This window comes from Somniosus microcephalus, unplaced genomic scaffold, assembly GCF_052327205.1.
Source record: "Somniosus microcephalus isolate GS21.2 unplaced genomic scaffold, FLI_Smic_1.0 unresolved_chr1, whole genome shotgun sequence".
Classification (NCBI taxonomy): domain Eukaryota; kingdom Metazoa; phylum Chordata; class Chondrichthyes; order Squaliformes; family Somniosidae; genus Somniosus; species Somniosus microcephalus.
The window spans coordinates 62,976,672-63,000,854 of NW_028225179.1; the positions used below are offsets into that span (position 1 = coordinate 62,976,672).

Here is a 24,183-nt window from a genome sequence, read left to right on the forward strand (position 1 = left end):
CACTCCCGTCTGGTACTGTACGGCCCGTGTGTGTCTCAGTGTCAGCTCCGGTACATGTACAGTACACAGCGGGTAAAAGGGAACGATTCACTCCCGTCTGGTACTGTACGGTCCGTGTGTCTCAGTGTCAGCTCCGGTACATGTACAGTACACAGCGGGTAAAAGGGAACGATTCACTCCCGTCTGGTACTGTACGTCCCGTGTGTGTCTCAGTGTCAGCTCCGGTACATGTACAGTACACAGTGGGTAAAAGGGAACGATTCACTCCCGTCTGGTACTGTACGGCCCGTGTGTGTCTCAGTGTCAGCTCCTGTACATGTACAGTACACAGCGGGTAAAAGGGAACGATTCACTCCCGTCTGGTACTGTACGGCCCGTGTGTGTCTCAGTGTCAGCTCCTGTACATGTACAGTACACAGCGGGTAAAAGGGAACGATTCACTCCCGTCTGGTACTGTACGTCCCGTGTGTGTCTCAGTGTCAGCTCCGGTACATGTACAGTACACAGCAGATAAACAAACATCCCAAAGCACTTCACAGCCAATGAAGTACTTTTGAAGTGTAGTCACTGTTCTAATGTGGGAAACGCGACAGCCAATTTAAGCACAGCAAGCTCCCACAAACAGCACTGAGAAAATGAACAGATCATTTTAGAGGTGTTGATTGAGAAATAAATATTGGTCCTAGGACACTGGGGAGAACACCCCTGCTCCAATAGTGCCGAGGGATGTTTTACATCCAACTGACGGAGCAGATGGATCTTTTGGTTTAACGTCTCATCCGAAAGCATAATAGTGCAGCGCTCCCTCAGTACTGCCCTTCCGACAGTGCAGCGCTCCCTCAGTACTGCCCTTCCGACAGTGCAGCGCTCCCTCAGTACTGCCCTTCCGACAGTGCAGCGCTCCCTCAGTACTGCCCCTCTGACAGTGCAGCGCTCCCTCAATACCGCTGTTCCGACAGTGCAACACTCCCTCAGTACTGACCCTCTGACAGTGCAGCGCTCCCTCAGTACTGCCCCTCTGACAGTACAGCGCTCCCTCAGTACTTCACATCCGACAGTGCAACACTCCCTCAGTACTGACCCTCTGAAAGTGCAGCGCTCCCCCAGCACTGGCCCTCTGACAGTGCAGCGCTCCCTCAGTACTGCCCCTCCTACAGTGCGGCGCTCCCACAGTACTGCCCCTCCTACAGTGCAGCGCTCTCTCAGTACTGCCCCTCCGACAGTGCGGCGCTCCCTCAGTACTGCCCCTCCGACAGTGAGGCACTTCTTCAGTACGGCCCCTCCGACAGTGCAGGGCTCCCTCAGTACTGCCCCTCCGACAGTGCGGCGCTCCCTCAGTGCTCCCCCTCCGACAGTGCAGGGCTCCCTCAGTACTGCCCCTCCGACAGTGCAGCGCTCCCTCAGTACTGCCCCTCCGACAGTGCGGCGCTCCCTCAGTACTGCCCATCCGACAGTGCAGGGCTCCCTCAGTACTGCCCCTCCGACAGTGCAGTGCTTCCTCAGTACTCCCCCTCCGACAGTGCAACGCTCCCTCAGTACTCCCCCTCCGACAGTGCAGGGCTCCCTCAGTACGCCCCCTCCAACAGTGCGGCGCTCCCTCAGTACTGCCCCTCCGGCAGTGCGATGCTGCCTCAGTACTGACCCTCTGACAGTGCAGCGCTCCCTCAGTACTGCCCCTCCAACAGTGCAGTGCTCCCTCAGTACTGCCCCTCCGACAATGCAGCGCTCCCTCAGTACTGCCCCTCCGACAATACAGCGCTCCCTCAGTACTGCCCCTCCGACAATGCAGCGCTCCCACAGTACTGCCCCTCCGACAATGCAGCGCTCCCTCAGTACTGCCCCTACGACAGTGCTGGGCTCCCTCAGTCCTGCCCCTTCATAATAAAGGTAATAAAGTTAGACCCCTTACGGTTGATGTTGATCTTGCTGCAAGCTCTGTTATTGTATGTGCATTTGTAGATTGCACCAGTGCGAACTCCTTTGTCATCTTCCATTAGCGGGGCAGTGACCAACATCCTGCATCAGAGAGATGAATAGACATCACCAAATCATTGACTTTTAATGCACCGAAAGAGGCCATTCGGCCCATCGTGCCTGTGCCGGCTCTTTGAAAGAGCTCTCCAATTAGTCCCACTTCCCCCTGCTCTTTCCCCGCATGCATGCAAATTTCCCCTTCAAGTATTTATCCAATTCCCTTTTGAAAGTTACTATTGAATCAGCTTCCACCGCCCTTTCAGGCAGCGCATTCCAGATCACAACAACTCGCTGCATAAAAATATGTTTCCTCGTCTCCCCTTTTGCCAATCACCTTAAATCTGTGTCCTCTGGTTACCGACCCTCCTGCCACTGGAAACAGTTTCTCCTTATTTACTCTTCTCAAAACCCTTCATGATTTTGAACACCTCGAATAAATCTCCCCTTAACCTTCCCTGCTCTAAAGAGAAAAATCCCAGCTTCTCCAGTCTCTCCACATCACTGAAATCCCTCATCCCCGGTACCATTCTGGTCAATCTCCCCTTAACCTTCTCTGCTCTAAGGAGAACAACCCCAGCTTCTCCAGTCTCTCCACATCACTGAAGTCCCTCATCCCCGGTACCATTCTGGTCAATCTCCCCTTAACCTTCTCTGCTCTAAGGAGAACAACCCCAGCTTCTCCAGTCTCTCCACATCACTGAAGTCCCTCATCCCCGGAACCATTCTGGTCAATCTCCCCTTAACCTTCTCTGCTCTAAAGAACAATCCCAGCTTCTCCACTTCATTCTAGTAAATCTCCTCTGCACCCTCTCCAGGAGCTTGAACACATCAGACTGATCACAGAATCATAGTAATTTATGACACAGAAGGAGGCCATTCGGCCCATCGTATCCGTGCCGATCGACAAAGAGCTATCCAGCCTAATCCCACTTTCCAGCTCTTGGTCCGTTGCCTTGCAGTTTACGGATCTTCAAGTGCAGCGGTTCAAGAAGGCGGCTCACCACCCCTTTCTCAAGGGCAATTAGGGATGGGCTATACATAGAAACATAGAAGATAGGAGCAGGAGTAGGCCATTCGGCCCCTCGAGCCTGCTTCGCCATTCAATGCGATCATGGCTGATCATCCAAATTCAGTACCCGGTCCCTGCTTTCTCCCCATACCCCTTGATCCCTTTAGCATTAAGAAATATATCCAACTCCTTCTTGAATATATTTAATGAATTGGCCTCTACTGCCTTCTGTGGCAGAGAATTCCACAGGTTCACCAATCTCTGGGTGAAGAAATTCCTCCTAATTTCAGTCCTAAATGGCTTACCCCTTATCCTTAGACTGTGACCCCTGGTTCTGGACTCCCCGGCCATCGGGAACATCCTTCCTGCATCTAGTCTGTCTAGTCCTGGCCTTGCCATAAAACAAATTAAAAAAAATATCCAAATGCTTTTTAAATGCGATGAGGGTTTCTGCCTCTGCCACCCTTTCAGGCAGTGAGTTCCAGACCCCCACCACCCTCTGGGAGAACAAAGTTCTCCTCAAATCCCCTCTAAACCTCAGACCAATTACTTTAAATCTGTGCCCCCTGGTTATTGACCTTTCTGCTAAGGGAAATAGGTCCTTTCTATCCACTCTATCTAGACCCCTCATAATTTTATACACCTCAATTAAATCTCCCGTCGGCCTCCCCTGTTCCAAAGAGAACAGCCCCAGCCGATCCAATCGTTCCTCATAGCTAAAATTCCCCAGTCCAGGCAACATCCTGGTAAATCTCCTCTGTACCCTCTCTAGTGCAATCACATCCTTCCTGTAATGTGGTGACCAGAACTGCACGTAGTATTCTAGCTGTGGCCTAACTAGTGTTTTATACAGTTCAAGTATAACCCCCCCTGCTCTTGTATTCTGTGCCTCGGCTAATAAAGGCAAGTATCTCGTCTGCCTTCTTAGTCACCTTAGCTACCTGTCCTGCTACCTTCAGGGATCTGTGGACCTGCACGCCAAGGTCCCACTGGTCCTCTCCACTTCTCAGTGTTCCACCATCATGAACATATCGGAGCTGGATCTCAATACCGACACTTGATAAACTCTGAGGGTTCACGGGCCTGAAACGTGGTTTGTTTGGGGTCGAGGTGGATGGCACAAGACATCCCTACTGATGGAAATTCAGAAGCAACTGAGAGGGGTCAAAGAGTCATTGAGTGAGAGAGGAGGGTTAGAGGTCATTAAGTGAGTGAGGAGAGTCAGAGGACATTGAGTGTGTGAGGAGAGTCAGAGGACATTGAGTGAGTGAGGTGGGTTATAGATCATTGAGTGAGAGAGGAGGGTTAGAGGTCATTGAGTGAGTGAGGAGAGTCAGAGGACATTGAGTGTGTGAGGAGAGTCAGAGGACATTGAGTGAGTGAGGTGGGTTATAGATCATTGAGTGAGAGAGGAGGGTTAGAGGTCATTGAGTGAGTGAGGAGAGTCAGAGGACATTGAGTGTGTGAGGTTAGACAGAGGTCAGTGGGAGAGTGAGGAGGGTCAGAGGTCAGTGGGAGAGTGAGGAGCGTCAGGGGTCATTGAGTGAGGAGGGTCAGAGGTCATTGAATGAGTGATGATGGTCATTGTGTGAGGAGGGTCAGAGGTCATTCAGCGAGTGAGGAGGGTCAGAGATCATTGAGTGCGTGAGGTTGGTCAGAGGTCAGTGAGTGAGTGAGGAGGGTCAGAGGTCAGTGGGAGAGTGAGGCAGGTCAGAGGTCCGTGAGTGAGTGAGGAGGGTCAGGGGTCAGAGGGAGAGTTGCTGTCTGGACCTACCAGTTTTGGAACTGAGTCACCATGTAGCCAAACTGCGAGTGCTGGTCTTGAGAGAAGGAAACCGGATTCTCCGTCTCCATGTTGAAACTGTGAACAGGCAGCAGCCCTGGGGGGTAGAGCAATTTAAATTCAGTTAATCAAATAAACTGGAATAAAAAGCTAGTGTCAGTAATGGTGACCATGTAAATACCGGATTGTCGTAAAAATCCATCTGGTTCACTAATGTTCTTTAGGGAGGGAAATCTGCCGTCCTTACCCGGTCTGGCCGATATGTGACTCCAGACTCACAGCGATGTGGTTGACTCTAAACCACCCTCTGAAATGGCGGTTCACCACCACCGTCTCCAGGGCAACGAGGGATGGGCGAAAAATGGCGGATTTGCCAGCGGCACCCACATCTCGTGAATTAATCATAAAAATTTCTCCTCCACTGCTTAACCCGGGGCGGGAGCTGAGAACCAATGCCAGCCTCGGCCCACATCAGACAAATTAGCAGACAGCGGGTACGGACCCAGGACTGTCGCCCCCTGGCTGACGGAATGGGAGACCAGCCTGATGGGAAAGGGCACCGTTTGCATGGGCGAGTGCATGTGTGTGTGCTACCTCTCTGGTTGAATAGTCGGGGGGTGGGGAGGGGATCGAGGGATTGTTCCCACCGAGGAATCATCAGCCTAGAAATTAGACTGGTGGAAACACGAGATCCGACGCTTCCAATATGGAGAGCCAGAGAGCGCGATTCACCGGACAGGTGCAGGATAGGGAAAGGAACAGGAGGAGGCCGTTCAGCCCCTCGTGCCCGTTACACAGGAACAGGAGGAGGCAGTACTGAGGGAGCGCCGCACTGTCAGAGGGGCAGTACTGAGGGAGCGCCGCATTGTCAGACGGGCAGTACTGAGGGTGTGCTGCACTGTCGGAGGGGCAGTATTGAGGGGGCGCTGCACTGTCGGAGGGGCAGTATTGAGGGAGCGCTGCACTGTCGGAGGGGCAGTACTGAGGGGGCGCTGCACTGTCGGAGGGGCAGTATTGAGGGAGCGCTGCACTGTCGGAGGGGCAGTACTGAGGGAGAGCTGCACTGTCGGAGGGGCAGTACTGAGGGACTGCAGCACTGTCGGAGGGGCAGTATTGAAGGAGCGCTGCACTGTCGGAGGGGCAGTACTGAGGGAGCGCTGCACTGTCGGAGGGGCAGTATTGAGGGACTGCAGCACTGTCGGAGGGGCAGTATTGAGGGAGCGCTGCACTGTCGGAGGGGCAGTACTGAGGGAGCGCTGCACTGTCGGAGGGGCAGTACTGCGGGAGCGCTGCACTATCGGAGGGGCAGTACTGAGGGACTGCAGCACTGTCGGAGGGGCAGAACTGAGGAAGCGCCGTACTGTCGGAGGGGCAGTACTGAGGGAGTGCCGCACTGTCGGAGGGGCAGTACTGGGGAAGCGCCGCACTGTCGGAGGGGCAGTGCTGAGGGAGCGCTGCACTGTTGGACGGGCAGTAATGAGGGAGCGCCGTACTGTCGGAGATGCATTACTGAGGGAGCGCTGTACTGTCGGAGGGGCAGTACAGAGGGACTGCTGCAATGTCGGAGGGGCAGTAGTGAGGGAGAGCTGCACTGTCGGAGGAGCACTACTGAGGGAGCGCTGCATTGTCGGAGGGGCAGTACTGTGGGAGTGCTGCACTGTTGGAACAGCAGTGCTGAGGGAGCGCTGCACTGTCGGAGGGGCAGTAATGAGGGAGCGCCGCACCGTCAGAGGGGTGGTATTGAGGGAGCGCCGCACTCTCGGAGGGGCAGTACTGAGTGAGCGCTGCACTGTCGGATGGGCAGTACTGAGGGATCACCGCAATGTAGAAGGGGCAGTACTGAGTGAGCGCTGCACTGTCGGATGGGCAGTACTGAGGGAGCGCTGCACTGTCGGAGGGGCAGCACTGAGGGAACGCCGCACTGTCGGAGGGGCAGTACTGAGGGAGCGCCGTACTGTCGGAGGGGCAGAACTGAGGGAGCGCTGCACTGTCGGAGGGGCAGTACTGAGTGAGCGCTGCACTGTCGGATGGGCAGTACTGAGGGAGCGCTGCACTGTCGGAGGGGCAGTACTGAGGGAATGCCGCACTGTCGGAGGGGTGGTACTGAGGGAGCGCCGCACTTTCGGATGGGCATGACTGAGGGAGCGCTGCACTGTTGGATGGGCAGTACTGAGGGATCACCGCAATGTAGAAGGGGCAGTACTGAGTGAGCGCTGCACTGTCGGATGGGCAGTACTGAGGGAGCGCTGCACTGTCGGAGGGGCAGCACTGAGGGAACGCCGCACTGTCGGAGGGGCAGTACTGAGGGAGTGCCGTACTGTCGGAGGGGCAGAACTGAGGGAGCGCTGCACTGTCGGAGGGGCAGTACTGAGTGAGCGCTGCACTGTCGGATGGGCAGTACTGAGGGAGCGCTGCACTGTTGGAGGGGCAGTACTGAGGGAATGCCGCACTGTCGGAGGGGTGGTACTGAGGGAGCGCCGCACTTTCGGATGGGCATGACTGAGGGAGCGCTGCACTGTCGGAGGGGCAGTACTGAGGGAGAGCTGCACTGTCAGAGGTGCCGTCTTTCGGACGAGACATTAAACTGGGGCCCCCTCTCAGGTGGGATATATCCGATCTCACGGACACTATTGGAAGAAGAGCAGTGGGGGGATCGCCCCGGTGTCCTGGGGCCAATGTTTATCCCTTGACCCGCATCGCTAAAGAAGCAGATTATCTGGTCTTTCCCACATTGCTGTTGGTGGGATCCTGCTGTGCGTACATTGGCCGCTGCGTTTCCCTGCAGTACAACATCAAACGCCCTTCGACTGAACTATTCCTTGGTGGCGTTAGCGCTTTGGGATGCCCCGAGATGGTGAAAGGCGCTGGATAAAAGCGTGCGGTCCTCTCCTTGTTCTCTTCCAAACCGACTGGACAGACTAGATGCAGGAAGCATGTTCCCGATGGTCGGGGAGTCCAGAAACAGGGGTCACAGTCTAAGGATAAGGGGTGAGCCATTTAGGACTGAAATGAGGAGGAATTTCTTCACCCAGAGAGTGGTGAACCTGTGGAATTCTCTACCACAGAGGGCAGTTGAGGCCAATTCATTAAATATGTTCAAGAAGGAGTTGGATATATTTCTTAAGGCTAAAGGGATCAAGGGATATGGGGAGAAGGCAGGGACAGGGTACTGAATTTGGATGATCAGCCATGATCGCATTGAATGGCGGAGCAGGCTCGAGGGGCCGCATGGCCTACTCCTGCTCCTATCTTCTATGTTTCTATGCTTAGGGTCGCTCACAGACTTGTGGTAACAGGAAGGTTTTGGACTTACCGGCAGTGAGGCACAGCAGGGCTGGTAGGAGAGCGTCTATCGGGCGTCCCATTTGGTCAGGGTGGGGGGACAGAGCCAGTGAGAGAGAGAGACTCCTGCCCTAACACCAAGCGCTCTCAGAGCGCCGGACACACAGCGGAAAGACGGAGCTGTGAGCTGATTTCACTTCTCAATCCTCCTCCTCGTTCCCCACCTCGGGCTGGAGGAGATGCTGTGTTGCAAAGCTCAGTGAGGTCCGAGATCGACTCGCTCACTGCTGTGCAGCCTCCTTCCCTTCTGAAGTGAGACAGTGGTGTTGTAACTGGCCGGGTAATCATCAGCTGCTCGAATTGTGACAGAGCCTGGAATTGGGAAGCGTGGCTCATTCAGCTTGGCTTGTGGCCAACTGCTCCAGCACGAAGCCAGGACATGTCGAATCAGAGCAGGTTAGAGCAGGGAAGTAGACAATTCAGCCCGTTGTGGCTACGCCGGCTGATCCAGCTGTCAAATTGAATCCCACAGCCCAGCTTTCTCCCTGAAAGGAAGAATTCTCCAGCCACTTTCACCACCTCAGGACGTCCTGAAGAATGCACAGCCAATGAAATTCTTTTTGTAAGTGTTGTAATGTAGGAAATGCTGCAGGCAATCATTTTTTAAATTCATTCATGGGATCTGGGCGTCGCTGGCAAAGCCAGCAATTATTGCCCATCCCTAATTGCCCTTGAGAAGGTGGTGGTGAGCCGCCTTCTTGAACCGCTGCAGTCCGTGTGGTGAAGGTGCTCCCACAGTGCTGTTAGGGAGGGAGTTCCAGGATTTTGACCCAACGACGATGAAGGATTGGCGAGATATTTCCAAATCAGGATGGTGTGTGACTTGGAGGGGAACTTGGAGGTGGTGGTGTTCCCATGCGCCTGCTGCCCTTGTTCTTCTAGGCGGAAGAGGTCATGGGTTTGGGAGGTCCTGTTGAAGAAGCCTTGGCGAGTTGCTGCAGTGCATCTTGTAGATGGTACACACTGCAGCCACGGTACGCCGGTGGTGGAGGGAGTGAATGTTTAAGGTGGTGGATGGGGTGCCAATCAAGCAGGCTGCTTTGTCCTGGATGGAGTCGAGCTTCTTGAGTGTTGTTGGAGCTGCACTCATCCAGGCAAGTGGAGAGTATTCCATCACTCTCCTGACTTGTGCCTTGTAGATGGTGGAAAGGCTTTGGGGAGCCAGGAGGTGAGACACTCACCGCAGAATACCCAACCTCTGACCTGCTCATGTTGCCACAGTATTTATATGGCTGGTCCAGTTAAGTTTCTGGTCAATGATGACCTCCCAGGATGTTGATGGTGGGGGATTTGGCGATGGTAATTGTAGTGTCCGGGTATCAATAATACATGGACTGCAGGAGAAGAATAATAACAGGTATTTACTTAACAGAGGGTAAGCTTAAACTGAAAGTACAGAAGCCTGCTATGGCTTTATATACAGGGGTGGTCACTGCCGGTACTACAGTATAAAGTCAGTTCTCTCTTAAAGGTACATACACAACAATTCCTCCCCTTTTAGATAAACAGTACATAACATTCTTTTAAGAATTAAATAATAACTAATTACAATTACAATTTTCCTTGTACTATATACATCAACTGAAATAATCATTTGTAAGTTCAGTCTTTGAGGAGGCTTCCTGATCCTGACTGGATAGCGCCTTTCTCGAGTATCCTGTTCTTGTGGCGGAGTCGATTCTGGCTCATTGTCATTGGTTGGTTCGTCAGCTTCCAATACCACTGATTCTGAGGTAGACGCAATCTGTACTTCGGGTTCATTACCAGGTGCACATGCTCGTGGTATGGGTTTGGCTTGTTCCTGTGACTCTAGAATCTGGTCAGCATGGCGTCTCACAATGCTCTCTCCAACGTCCACTGTGTACATTAGTGGTCCCTGCTGTGTGCATATCGTTCCTGGCTGCCATTTTTCTGTTCGGTAGTCGTGGGCCAAGATTGGTTGCCCTATCTTGAAGCTCCTGGTTGGCTTCTCATTGATGTGCTGGAATTACTTATCCTCAACATCTCATCTTATGTTTGGTTTGAGCAAATCCAGGTGACATCTTAGCCTTCGGTTGAAGAACATTATGGCTGGAGCTTGGTTGGTGACCGCATGTGTCGCATTCCGGTAAGCAAACAAGAAATTATCCACCTTGTGTTGTAGTGGCATGTCGTCATTATACATCGCCTTTATTGCCTTTTTAAAGGTCTGAACAAACCTCTCAGCCAATCCATTTGTGGCTGGATGATATGGGGCAGATGTGTAATGTTTCACCCCATTATTCCTCAGAAACCTCCGGAAATCCTTGGAAACATACTGTGGCCCATTGTCGGAGTAAATCTGTTCTGGCAAGCCATTCCTGGTGAAGATGGTCCGTAGGACTGCAATAGTTTTCTCCGTGGTGGTGGAGGACATTTTGATGACCTCTGGCCATTTTGAATGGGCATCCACGGCGATTAGAAACATTGAGTCCATAAATGGACCAGCAAAATCAATGTGTACCCGTTGCCATGGAGATGAGGGCCACTCCCATGGGTGTAGCGGGGCCTGTGGTGGAGCGTTTTGGACCTTCTGGCATCCTGTGCATCTCTTGGTCATATCCTCGATTTCTTTATCGATTCCCGGCCACCACACAAACGCCCTGGCTAGGCTCTTCATTTTTACCCCTCCCAGATGACCCTCATGAAGCTCATTGAGCACTCTATCTCTCAACTTGGGTGGAATTACCACTCGGGATCCACACATCAAGGTCCGCCGGCACACTGACAGCTGTTCTCTCCTTGGCGAGAATGCTGGCAACAGTGAGTCGCCATGTGCTGGCCATCCCTTCACCGTCAAATCATAGACCCGAGAGAGTGTCGGGTCATTTCGGGTTTCCTTCTCTACACTTGAGTTTGTAACAGGTAGACATTCGAATTTGGTCGAATGGAATATCTCAACGGGGTCCACTGCAGGTGCTTCCTATACTATAGGCAACGGTAGGTGCAACAGCCCATCAGCGTTTCCATGCTGTTTCGTACCCTTGTACTCTATGTCGTACTGATGTGCCCCTAGAAAAAGTGACCATCTTTGCAGCCGTTGCGCCGTCATCACCGGAACGCCCTTCTTTGGGTTAAAAATGGAGACCAGAGGCTAATGATCAGTCAGTAGGGTGAATTTCTGCCCGTGCAGATAGTGATTGAACTTCTTCACCCCCCACACCAGGCTGAGGGCCTCCCCATCAATCTGGGCGTAGTTACGCTCGGCTGAGGTTAACGAGCGCGACGCAAAGGCTATTGGCCTCTCTGAACCGTCAAGGAATTTGTGTGACAGCACCGCTCCAATGCCGTAGGGAGACGCATCACATGCCAACCGAATCGGTAGTGTTGGATTGTAGTGGGCCAATACTTCTTTTGAAGTGATTAGGCATTTACATTTCTGAAAGGCACGCTTACACTCATCACTCCATTTCCATGTTACTCCAGTTTGCAGCAGGGCGTTCAGTGGGTGCAGAATTGTAGATAAATTCGGCAAGAACTTATGGTAGTAGTTCACCAACCCGAGGAACGACCTCAGTTGCGACACATTTTCCGGTGCTGGAGCCTTGACTACTGCCTCAATCTTGTCTGGGGACTTACGCAACCCTTCCTCATCAATCACGTGGCCACAATACGAGATTTGTCTCCTGAAGAACTCGCATTTGGGGCGGTTGGCTCGTAGCCCATATTCTTGTAATCTAGTGAGCACCTGCTCCAGGTTGGCAAGGTGTTCACTGTCATTTTCGCCCGTAACCAGGATGTCGTCCAAATAACACTGGGTCCCCGGGATCCCTTGCCCTCTGCCAAATAGCCGGGGCTGATGCTACCCCGAATATCAGTCGGTTGTACCGGCAAAGACCTTTGTGAGTGTTTATCGTGAGGTATTTCTTAAATGCTTCTTCCACCTCCATTTGTAGATACGCTTGGGCCAGATCAATCTTCGTAAAGCGTTTCCCTCCAGATAGTGAGGCGAAAATATCTTCTATCCGTGGAAGTGGATATTGCACTGTGTGCAGGACTGGGTTCACAGTTACCTTGAAGTCCCCACAGATGCGAACCTTCTTCGGCTCCCCAGGCGGGCTGCTCAATGATTTCTTCATTACAGGAATGATGGGTGTGGCCCACTCGCTCCAGTCCACCTTGGACAGCACACCCGAATGCTCCAGACTCTCCAGCTCTGCTTCAACAGCTGGGCAGATCGCGTACGGTACCGGTCTGGCCTTAAAACATTTTGGGTTTGCGTTATCTTCAATTTTTATCATTGCCGTTACTCCTTTTAGAGTCCCAAGTCCTTGTTGGAACACCTCTTTCGCGTCAGTTAGAATTTTTGACAGTCGGCCAGGTGTGACATCATCATCCTTTTTGTCAGTCACAGTTAGCGCCTGAATGGAATGCCAATCCAATTGTATTTTTCGGATCCATTCACATCCCAATAATGGTGGTCCTCCATCTTGTAGTATATATAGATACAGTTTCTGTGTTTCCTTGCCGTTGTATTTAACTGGCACCCTTATTTTTCCTCTGGGGTAGACTTTTGGCCCCGTGTATGTCTTCAATACAATGGACGTGTCCTTCAAGGGTATGTGTGAGAATAGCCGCTCATAGTCTCGTCGATTCATGACAGTTAGGGCTGATCCTCTGTCCAATTCCATCTTTACTTGGGACCCTGCTATCATGAGGGTGACCCAAATAGTACAGTGATCCTCCTTTGCGATCATGTTGTGTAACTTTAGACAACTTAGTCTCCTGCTCCTGGAGTCATTATCACTCTCCTGACCTTCTGAACTACTGTCTGTCATTTTTTTTACTTTCTTGTACTTTTCCTTAGTAGTTCTTTTAGTGTTGGTTTTCTTTCCCGACCTGCAGACTCTTGCTATGTGTCCCACTTTCCCACATTGCCTGCATACTTTGTCCTCAAACCAGCAGTCCTTCTTATCATGGGTTGTTCTGCCGCAGCGATAGCACTTTTCTGCTCCATACGCCATTTCGTTAGCGCTGTATTCTTGTGGTTTCTGTTGTATTTCCGCAGCACCCCGTGCTGCTGCTTCGTAGGATACTGCCACACTGAAAGCCTGTTCTAGCGCGCCAGGTCCTTTTCCGAAAGTAGTCGTTTCTGGGTTCCTTCACTCTGGAGCCCACAGAGAAACTTATCCCTTAAGGTGTCTGCCAGTCCTGCTCCGAACTGGCAGTGCTTCGATAACTTGCGTAGTTCCGTAAGATAGTCAGCATTGCTCTCATCTTTGTGCTGGTTTCTTTTATGGAACTTGAATCTTTCTGCTATCAGCAGCGTTGTAGGGTTTAGGTGTTCCTGTAAGATATTAACAATCTCTTCAAAACTTTTCTCCATTGGTTTAGCTGGGGTAATTAAATTCCACAATAGGCCGTACGTTCTCGCACCCATCAAATTTAATAATACCGACGCCTTCTTTCCATCGGCCACCTCATTTGCCTTGCAGTACTCTTCAATTCTTTCCACATACGTGGTCTAGTCTTCTTCTACCTCGTTGTTGAAAGCAGTGATACTGCCACTCTTCGGCATCTTGGGTGGTATAAAATGGCGCCTCCTGCGCTTTTCCTTCTTCCCCAATGGAATAAAATGGCGCCTCCCGCGCCTTTCCTTCTTCCCCTTGCTGCCACGCTACTCCTAGCATTCTACAGGGTAATGGCGGTAATCCGCGGCTTCGGCGCATCTCACTTTTCCTTCCCCTCGTTTTATTTTCCCTACGCTGCCCGGTTCTTGAGCACCGACCGCGCCCTATGCGCTCCACCCTCTCTCTCTCTCTTTTCCTCCCAATGACGCTGCACGGCCCCTTTGCAGAGCCGCTCGATCGAGCCCGAGCCCGCCGCAGTCCGGAAGGGTCAGCACACTACTTGCTACCAGCACGATTTGCTGGAACACCTTGACTGGGGAGCCAAGCCCAGCTCTCCACAGCCTCCCCTGCAATTCTCCGAACTCCGATGGATCCCTGGGCGGTTGCTCGCGGTCGACGCCCGTTGCTCTGACTTCGACCTCCAAGAAGCTTCTTTTCAGGGAAAGATCCCCGTGAGGTGATGCAGTACTGCAGGTGAGTTCGAACCTGCTCGTCACCAGTGTAGTGTCCGCGTATCAATAATACACGGACTGCAGGAGAAGAATAATAACAGGTATTTACTGAACAGAGGGTAAGCTTAAACTGATAGTACAGAAGCCTGCTATGGCTTTATATACAGGTGTGGTCACTGCCGGTACTACAGTATAAAGTCAGTTCTCTCTTAAAGGTACATACACAACAGTAATGCCGTTGTACGTCAAGGGGCGGTGGTTAGCAGAACTACCACAAACAGCAATGTGACAATGATCAGAGCATCTGGATTTAAGTGATGCTGACTGCGAGATAAATATTGGCCCTGGGACGGCCGGGAAGATCCCTTTGCTCCTCTTCGACATAATGCCGTGGGACCTTTTATGTCCAACTGAAATGGCAAACGGGGCACTCGGTTAAACGCTTGCATTAAGACGACACCTCCGACAGTGCAGTGCTCCCTCAGTACTGCCCCTCCGACAGTGCAGCACTCCCTCAGTACTGCCCCTCCGACACTGCAGCACTGTCTCAGTACTGCCACTCCGACAGTGCGTCACACCCTCAGTACTGCCCCTTCGACAGTGCATCACTCTCTCAGTACTATCCCTCTGACAGTGCGTCACTCCCTCAGTACTGCCCCTCCAACAGTATAGCACTCCCTCTGTACTGCCCCTCCGACAGAGCGTCAGTCCCTCAGTACTGATCCACTGACAGTGCGGTGCTTGCTCAGTACTGCCCCTCCGACAGTGCAGCGCTCCCTCAGTACTGCCCCTCCGACAGTGCGTCACTCCCTCAGTACTGCCCCTCCAACAGTATAGCACTCCCTCTGTACTGCCCCTCCGACAGAGCGTCACTCCCTCAGTACTGATCCACTGACAGTGCGGTGCTCACTCAGTACTGCCCCCCGACAGTGCAGCGCTCCCTCAGTACTGCCCCTCCGACAGTGCGTCACTCCCTCAGTACTGCCCCTCCGACAGTGTGGCGCTCCCTTAGTACTGCCCCTCCGACAGTGCAGCTCTCCCTCAGTACTGCCACTCCAACAGTGCTGTGCTCCCTCAGTACTGCCCCTTCAACATTGCAGCGCTCCCTCACTACTGCCTCTCGACATTGCGGCGCTCGCTCAGTACTGCCCCTCCGACAGTGCGTCTCTCACTCAGTACTGCCCCTCTGACAGTGCGGCACTCCCCCAGTACTGCCCCTCCGGCAGTGCAGTGCTCCCTCAGTACTGCCCCTCCGACAGTGAGTCACTCCCTCAGTACTGCCCCTCCGACAGTGCAGCGCTCCCTCAGTAATATCCCTCCGACAGTGCGGCGCTCCCTCAGTACTGATCATCCGACAGTGCGGCGCTCCCTCAGTACTGCCCTTCCGACACTGCAGCGTCCCTCAGTACAGCACCTCTGACAGTGCGGCGCTCCCTCAGTACTGCCCCTCCGACTGTGCTTCACTCCCTCAGTACTGATCCTCCGACAATGCAGCACTCACTCAGTACTGCCCCTCCGACAGTGCAGCGCTCCCTCAGTACTGTCCCTCCGACAGTGCAGCGCTCCCTCAGTACTGATCCTCCGACAGTGCGGTATCCCTCAGTACTGCCCCTCCGGCAGTGAAACACTCCCTCAGTACTGCCCCTCCAACAGTGCGGCACTCCCTTTGTACTGACCCTCCGACAGTGCAGTGCTCCCTCTGTTCTGCCCACCCGACAGTGCAACGCTCCCTCAGTTCTGCCCCTCCGGCAGTGTGCCGCTCCCTCAGTACTGCCCCTCCGACAGTGCAGCGCTCCCTCAGTTCTGCCCCTCCAACAGTGTGGTGCTCCCTCAGTTTTGCCCCTCTGACAGTGCAGCGCTGCCTAGTTCTGCCCCTCCGGCAGTGCAGCGCTCCCTCAGTACTGCCCCTCCGACCGTGCGGCGCTCCCTCAGTACTGCCCCTCCGACAGTGCAGCGCTCCCTCAGTACAGCCTGTGCCAACAGTGTAGCGCTCTCTCAGTACTGCCCCTCCGACACTGCAGCGCTCCCTCAGTACTGCCCCTCCGAAAGTGCAGTGGTCCCTCAGTACTGCCCCTCCGACAGTGCAGCGCTCCCTCGGTACTGCCCCTCCAACAGTGTAGCGCTCCGTTTGTACTGCCCCTGCGACTGTGCAGCATTCCCTCACTACTGCTCCTCCGACAGTGCAGCTCTCCCTCAGTACTGCCCCTCTGACAGAGCAGCGCTCCCTCAGTACTGCCCTTCCGACATTGCAGCGCTCCCTCCGTACTGCCCCTCCGACAGTGCAGCGCTCCCTCGGAAATTCCCCTCCAGCAGTGCACCGCTCCCTCAGTACTGTCCCTCCGACAGTGCAGCGCTCCCTCAGTACTGCCCCTCCAACAGTGCTGCCTTCCCTCAGTACTGATCCACCAACAGCGCAGCGCTCCCTCAGTACTGCCCCTCCGACAGCACAGCGCTCTCTCAGTACTGCCCCTCCGACAGTGCGGCGCTCCCTTAGTACTGCCCTCCGACAGAGCAGCGCTCCCTCAGTACTGCCCCTCCGACAGTGCAGCACTCCCTCAGTACTGCCCCTCCGACAGTGCGTCACTCGCTCAGTACTGCCCCTCCGACAGTGCATCACTCCCTGATTACTGACCCTCCAACAGTGCGGTGCTCCCTCAGTACTGCCCCTCCGACAGTGCAGCTCTCCCTCAGTAATGTCCCTCCGACAGTGCGGCGCTCCCTCAGTACTGATCCTCTGACAGTGTGGCGCTCTCTCAGTACTGCCCCTCCGACACTGCAGCGCTCCCTCAGTACAGCCCCTCTGACAGTGCGGCGCTCCCTCAGTACTTCCCCTACGACTCTGCGTCACTCCCTCTGTACTGATCCTCCGACAGTGCAGAGCTCCCTCAGTACTGCCCCTCTGACAGTGCAGCGCTCCCTCAGTACTGTCCCACCGACAGTGCAGCGCTCCCTCAGTACTGGTCCTCTGACAGCGCGGCGCTCCGTCAGTACTGATCCACCGACACTGCGGTATCCCTCAGTACTGCCCCTCCGGCAGTACAACACTCCCTCAGTACTGCCCCCCAACAGTGCGGCGCTCCCTCAGTACTGCCCCTCCGACAGTGCGGCGCTCCCTCTGTTCTGCCCCTCCGACAGTGCAGCGCTCCCTCAGTTCTGCCCCTCCGACCGTGCGGCGCTCCCTCAGTACTGCCCCTCCGACAGTGCAGCGCTCCCTCAGTTCTACCCCTCCAACAGTGCGGCGCTCCCTCAGTTCTGCCCCTCCGACAGTGCAGCGCTCCCTCAGTTCTGCCCCTCCGGCAGTGCAGTGCTCCCTCAGTACTGCCCCTCTGACAGTGCGGCGCTCCCTCAGTACTGCCCCTCCGACCGTGCGGCGCTCCCTCAGTGCTGCCCCTCCAACAGTGCAGTGCTCCCTCAGTACAGCCCCCTCCAACAGTGCAGCGCTCCCTCAGTACTGCCCCTCCGACAGTGCAGCGCTCCCTCAGTACTGCCCCTCCAACACTGCAGTGCTCCCTCAGTACTGCCCCTCCAACAGTGCAGCGCTCCGTCTGTACTGCCCATCTGACTGTCCAGCACTCCCTCAGTACTGCTCCTCCAACAGTGCAGCTCTCCCTCAGTACTGCCCCTCCAACAGTGCAGTGCTCCCTCGGTACTGCCCCTCCAACAGTGCAGCGCTCCCTCAGAAATGCCCCTCCAACAGTGCAGCACTCACTCAGTACTGCTCCTCCAACAGTGTAGCTCTCCCTCAGTACTGCCCCTCCAACAGTGCAGCTCTCCCTCAGTACTGCCCCTCAGACAGCGCAGCGCTCCCTCGGTACTGCCCCTCCAACAGTGCAGCACTCCGTTTGTACTGCCCCTGCGACTGTGCAGCATTCCCTCACTGCTGCTCCTCCGACAGTGCAGCTCTCCCTCAGTACTGCCCCTCTGACAGAGCAGCGCTCCCTCAGTACTGCCCTTCTGACAGTGCAGCGCTCCCTCCGTACTGTCCCTCCGACAGTGCAGCGCTCCCTCAGAAATGCCCCTCCAACAGTGCAGCGCTCCCTCAGTACTGATCCACCAACAGCGCAGCGCTCCCTCAGTACTCTCCCTCCAACAGTACAGCGCTCCCTCAGTACTGTCCCTCCGACAGAGCAGGGCTCCCTCAGTACTGCCCCTCTGACAGTGCAGCGCTCCCTCAGTACTGCCCCTCTGACAGTGCAGCGCTCCCTCAGTACTGCCCCTCCAACAGTACAGCGCTCCCTCAGTACTGCCCCTCCAACAGTACAGCGCTCCCTCAGTACTGCCGCTCTGACAGTGCAGCGCTCCCTCAGTACTGCCCCTCTGACAGTGCAGCGCTCCCTCAGTACTGCCCCTCCGACAGAGCAGGGCTCCCTCAGTACTGCCCCTCTGACAGAGCAGCGCTCCCTCAATACTGACTCTCCGACAGTGCAGCGCTTCCTCAGCACTGGCAACTGGGGGGAATGTCGGCCTGGATCATGGGGGCATGAGTCTCTGGAGCATGTGTGGCGCGAGACAGGGTGCGAGCTAATGGGCCAGGGCTTAGCTCTGATGGTCAAGTGGAACTTGTGTGAGAGAGGGCTGAGATCTCCATTAAAAACAAGTACAGGGAGAGGCAGAAAGGAGATTAAATGAGTGTGAAGGTTACAGAAACATTCAGCACCCACTCAAAAATTACTTAGAATGCCATCGCAATGACGATGACTCGTAGCCTCAGCCACAAGGTGTGAACTGGCAGGTTCGCATCCTGTTCAATCAGGCTGAAATCCTTCAGGGAAATTCCAAGATTACAAACGGCAATGTCTCATCATCTCACGGCAAGGGAAGAGGTCGATTGGCCCATTGTGTCTATGCCCTTCGCTGCCTCAATCCCCAAACTAATCTCACTGCCCCGCTCTCTCCCCATAGCCCTGTATCAATCCCCAAACTAATCCCACTGCCCCGCTCTCTCCCCATAGCCCTGTATCAATCCCAAACTGATCCCACTGCCTCGCTCTCTCCCCATAGCCCAGTATCAATCCCCAAACTAATCCCACTGCCCCGCTCTCTCCCCATAGCCCTGTATCAATCCCCAAACTAATCCCACTGCCCCGCTCTCTCCCCATAGCCCTGTATCAATCCCCAACTAATCCCACTGCCCCGCTCTCTCCCCATAGCCCTGTATCAATCCCCAAACTAATCCCACAGCCCCGCGCTCTCCCCATAGCCCTGTATCAATCCCAACTAACCCCACTGCCCCGCTCTCTCCCCATAGCCCTGTATTAATCCCCAACTAATCCCACTGCCCTCCTCTCCCCATAGCCCTGTATCAATCCCCAAACTAATCCCACTGCCCCGCTCTCTCCCCACAGCCCTGTATCAATCCCAACTAACCCCACTGCACCGCTCTCTCCCCATAGCCCTGTATCAATCTCAACTAACCCCACTGCCGTTCTCTCCCCATAGCCCTGTATCAATCCCCAAACTAATCCCACTGCCCCGCTCTCTGCCCATAGACCTGTATCAATCCCCAAACTAATCTCACTGCCCTGCTCTCGCCCCATTGCCATGTATCAATCCCCAAACAAATCTCACTGCCCCGCTCTCTCCCCATAGCCCTGTATCAATCCCCAAACTAACCCCACTGCCCCGTTCTCTCCCCATAGCCCTGTATCAATTCCCAAACTAATCCCACTGCCCCGCTCACTCCCCATAGCCCTGTATCAATCCCCAAACTAATCCCACTGCCCCGCTCTCTCCCCATAGCCCTGTATCAATCCCCAAACTAATCCCACTGCCCCGCTCTCTCTCCATAGCCCTGTATCAATCTCCAAACTAATCCCACTGCCCCGCTCTCTCCCCATAGTCCTGTATCAATCCCAAACTAATCCCACCGCCCCGCTCTCTCCCCATAGCCCTGTATCAATCCCCAAACTAATCTCACTGCTCCGCTCTCTCCCCATAGCCCTGTATCAATCCCCAAACTAATCTCACTGCCCCGTGCTCTCCCCATAGCCCTGTATCAATCCCCAAACTAATCCCACTGCCCCGCTCTCTCCCCATAGCCCTGTATCAATCCCCAAACTAATCTCACTGCCCCGCTCTCTCCCCATAGTCCTGTATCAATCCCCAAACTAATCCCACTGCCCCATGCTCTCCCCATAGCCCTGGAGCAATCCCCAAACTAATCCCAATGCCTCGCTCTCTCTCCATAGCCCTGTATCAATCCCCAAACTAATCCCACTGCCCCGCTCTCTCTCCATAGCCCTGTATCAATCTCCAAACTAATCCCACTGCCCGGCTCTCTCCCCATAGTCCTGTATCAATCCCAAACTAATGCCACTGCCCCGCTCTCTCCCAATAGCCCTGTATCAATCCCCAAACTAATCTCACTGCCCTGCTCTCTCCCCATAGCCCTGTATCAATCCCCAAACTAGTCTCACTGCCCCATGCTCTCCCCATAGCCCTGTATCAATCCCCAAACTAATCTCACTGCCCCACTCTCTCCCCGTAGTCCTGTATCAATCCCCAAACTAACCCCACTGCCCCACTCTCTCCCCATAGCCCTGTATCAATCACCAAACTAATCTCACTGCCCCGCTCTCTCCCCATAGCCCTGTGTCAATCCCCAAACGAATCTCACTGCCCTGCTCTCTCCCAATAGCCCTGTATCAATCCCCAAACTAATCTCACTGCCCCACGCTCTCCCCGTATCAATCCCCAAACTAATCCCACTGCCCCGCTCTCTCCTCATAGCCCTGTATTAATCCCCAACTAATCCCACTGCCCTTCTCTCCCCATAGCCCTGTATCAATCCCCAAACTAATCCCACTGCCCCACTCTCTGCCCATAGCCCTGTATCAATCCCCAAACTAATCTTACTGCCCTGGTCTCTCCCCATAGTCCTGTATCAATCCCCAAACTAATCCCACTGCCCCGCTCTCTCCCCCTAGCTCTGGATCAATCCACAAACTAATCCCACTGCCCCGCTCTCTCCCCATAGCCCTGCATCAATCCCCAAACTAATCCCACTGCCCCGCTCTCTCCCCATAGTCCTGTATCAATCCCCAAACTAATCCCACTGCCCCGCTCTCTCCCCTTAGTGCTAGATCAAGCCCAAACTAATCCCACTGCCCCACTCTCTCCCCATAGCCCTGTATCAATCCCAAACTAATCCCACTGCCCCACTCTCTCCCCATAGCCCTGTATCAATCCCAAACTAATCCCACTGCCCCGCTCTCTCCCCTTAGTGCTAGATCAAGCCCAAACTAATCCCACTGCCCCACTCTCTCCCCATAGCCCTGTATCAATCCCAAACTAATCCCACTGCCCTGCTCTCTCCCCTTAGTGCTAGATCAAGCCCAAACTAATCCCACTGCCCCACTCTCTCCCCATAGCCCTGTATCAATCCCAAACTAATCCCACTCTTCCGCTCTTGCCCCATAGCCCTGTATCAATCCCAAACTAATCGCATTGCTGCGCTCTCTCCCCATAGCCCTTTATCAATCCCAAACTAATCCCACTGGCCTGCTCTCTCCCCATAGCCATGTACCAATCCCCAAACTAATCCCACTGCCCTGCTTTCTCCCCGTAGCCCTGTATCAATCCCCAAACTAATCCCACTGTCCCGCTCTCTCCCCATAGCCCTGCATTAATCCCCAAACTAATCCTACTGCCTCGCTCTATCCCCATAGCCCTGTATTGTAGGGGGGCATCTTTTAACTGGTTTACGGTAATTTACCTGGTCAGGCAGCTCTGCCTGCACTCTGACCAATTCCAACCTTTTACCTGGTTTACGGTAATTCACCTGGTCAGCAGCCTTTTGCTGCTACACTGTAAACCAATTTCCAAACATCAGTTTCGAATCGCTACCCCACCTTACAGTTCTGACTGGAGGGCTTATAATTACTGATATATTAAAATGGACAACTATCTTCTGTGATAGTGGATTGGCGGTTAGGATCAGATCAGCCATGATCTTATTGAATGGTGGAGCAGGCTCGAGGGTCCGATTGGCCTACTCCTGCTCCTATTTCTTATGTTCTTATGTTCTTATGTCTGGGTGTGAGAAAGTCAAACTTTTATTAAACTAAAGAAACTATAATCAAATTTAAACTATACCACACGAACACAGTAATTACAGTAAAATTGCTTAAATGGGGTAAGGCAGATGGCAAAAACGAGGGGTAAATGGCTGCAATGTTGATCAAACAATCTTAGCAATACACCCTTAATTACCACCCCCTAACTCCTTACTAGGTTGACTTGCTGAGGAGTCAGAAAACCTGCTCACCTGTGGTCCAGTGAAGTAAGAGAGAGAGAGATAGCTTCTCAGGAGCTATCTTTTATATCCTGCCAACTCCTGTTTGGCGCTGAAAAAAAGTCTGTGTGCAAAACTCGCGCCCAAAAGTTCCAATACACAAAGGAAAGGCTGTGATTGGCTGATTCAAAATGGTTGGAGTGATTTAATGTGTCTACACTCTGGGGCCAGAGTGTACCCGCCCACATCCGGAATTCACCTGGGCTAAAACAAAAGGGAATCCAACTACCTTATTGTTTAGAATTGGGTGATTCAAAAACCCATTCATTCCTAAACTGTTGCATATCAAAAGTCCCTTTTCCAGAGTTTAGATGTATCCATTGTGTGTAAGTGCTTTGAATGGGTTTGGATTTCTGTGTAAATAGAAGCCAATTGTTCTGCGGTTTTGGCTCAAGTGGGCTAATCCCTTCAGTTAATAAACATCCTGCAGTTTTGTATAAACAAACCTTGCCTCTCCACAAAAGGGAAACTCCCTGGTTTGATTGACAGGTCTGACTGCCACTGTATCCTCCCACTATATACACAGAGATCAGGGGCTGCTTATCCAAGCCCTATTGTTCTTGGCCAATGCTTTCTCTGACGGCCATTTTAAAATCTTTGTGATTGACCAAACTCCAGGGAATAATTTTATTAATAAATACTGTCTTAAGGTGTGTGAATATTTTCCACAGAGCTCCACGATTCCGGTGTTGTCCATGTGCTGTCCATCTCAATGCAGCCTTTTTGCAGTTCTGGGCAAGTTTTAAAACATTGTAGACAATTCACATCACCCAATTCTTCGTCCACGATGTGAACCAATATTTCCCGATCTTCAGGGAAAATAGGGGAATTTTGTGAACCCCTACAGTATCATTCCCCAAAATAACATCACTGCCCCGCTCTCTCCCCATAGCCCTGTATCAACCACTAACTAATCCCACTGCCCCGCTTTCTCCCCATAGCCCTGCATCAACCCCTAACTAATCCCATTGCCCCACTCTCTCCCCGTAGCCCTGTATCAATCCCCAAACTAATCCCACTGCACCGCTCGCTCCCCATAGCACTGTATCAATCCCCAAAATAATCCTCTTCTTCTTAGGCAGACCCTCGGAACCAAGGATGACTTGCTTCCACATTAAAAATGAGTTTGCAGGTGACTGATGAATCCAATGCGGGACCTACAGTCTCTATCACAGGTGGGGCAGACGGTGGTTGAAGGGACGGGTGGGTGGGCTGCTTGGGTTGATGTGCGCTCCTTGCGCAGCCTGCGCTTGGCTTCCGCTTGCTCCCGGCGAAGAGACTCGAGGTGTTCGGCGCCTTCCCGGATGCTTCTCCTGCACTTTGTGCAGTCTTGGGCCAGGGATTCCCAGGTGTCGGTGGGGATGTTACACTTTTTCAAGGAGGCTTTGAGGGTGTCCTTGAAGCGTTTCCTCTGCCCACCTGGGGCTCTCTTGCCGTGCCGGAGCTCCGAATAGAGTGCTTGTTTTGGGAATCTCGTATCGGGCATGCGGACAATGTGACCCAACCATCGGAGCTGATTGAGCATGGTCAGAGCGTCGATGCTGGGGATGTTGGCCTGAGCAAGAACACTGACGTTGGTGCGCCTATCCTGCCAATGGATTTGCAGGATCTTGCGGAGGCAGCGTTGGTGGTACCCCTCCAGTGCTTTGAGGTGCCTGCTGTACATGGTCCATGTCTCTGAGGCATACAGCAGGGCAGGTATCACTGCTGCCCTGTAGACCATGAGCTTAGTGCCGGGTTTG

The 24,183-nt window shown here is 53.6% G+C and overlaps 1 protein-coding gene across 1 annotated transcript in view; it reads right to left on the reverse strand.

Annotated features, from left to right (window-relative positions):
• The window catches only part of LOC147095434 (integrin alpha-M-like), a gene marked incomplete at its 3' end in the record, with an annotated part of 164,427 nt that overhangs the window by 40,329 nt on the left and 99,915 nt on the right, over positions 1–24,183 (reverse strand). Inside the window, exons 3-4 of the mRNA XM_085973636.1 lie at positions 4,758–4,863; positions 1,910–2,016 (exon numbers count right to left, since the gene is read on the reverse strand). Coding sequence (XP_085829762.1) covers positions 1,910–2,016; positions 4,758–4,863 — 213 coding nt within the window. The remainder of the gene's footprint in view (positions 1–1,909; positions 2,017–4,757; positions 4,864–24,183) is intronic.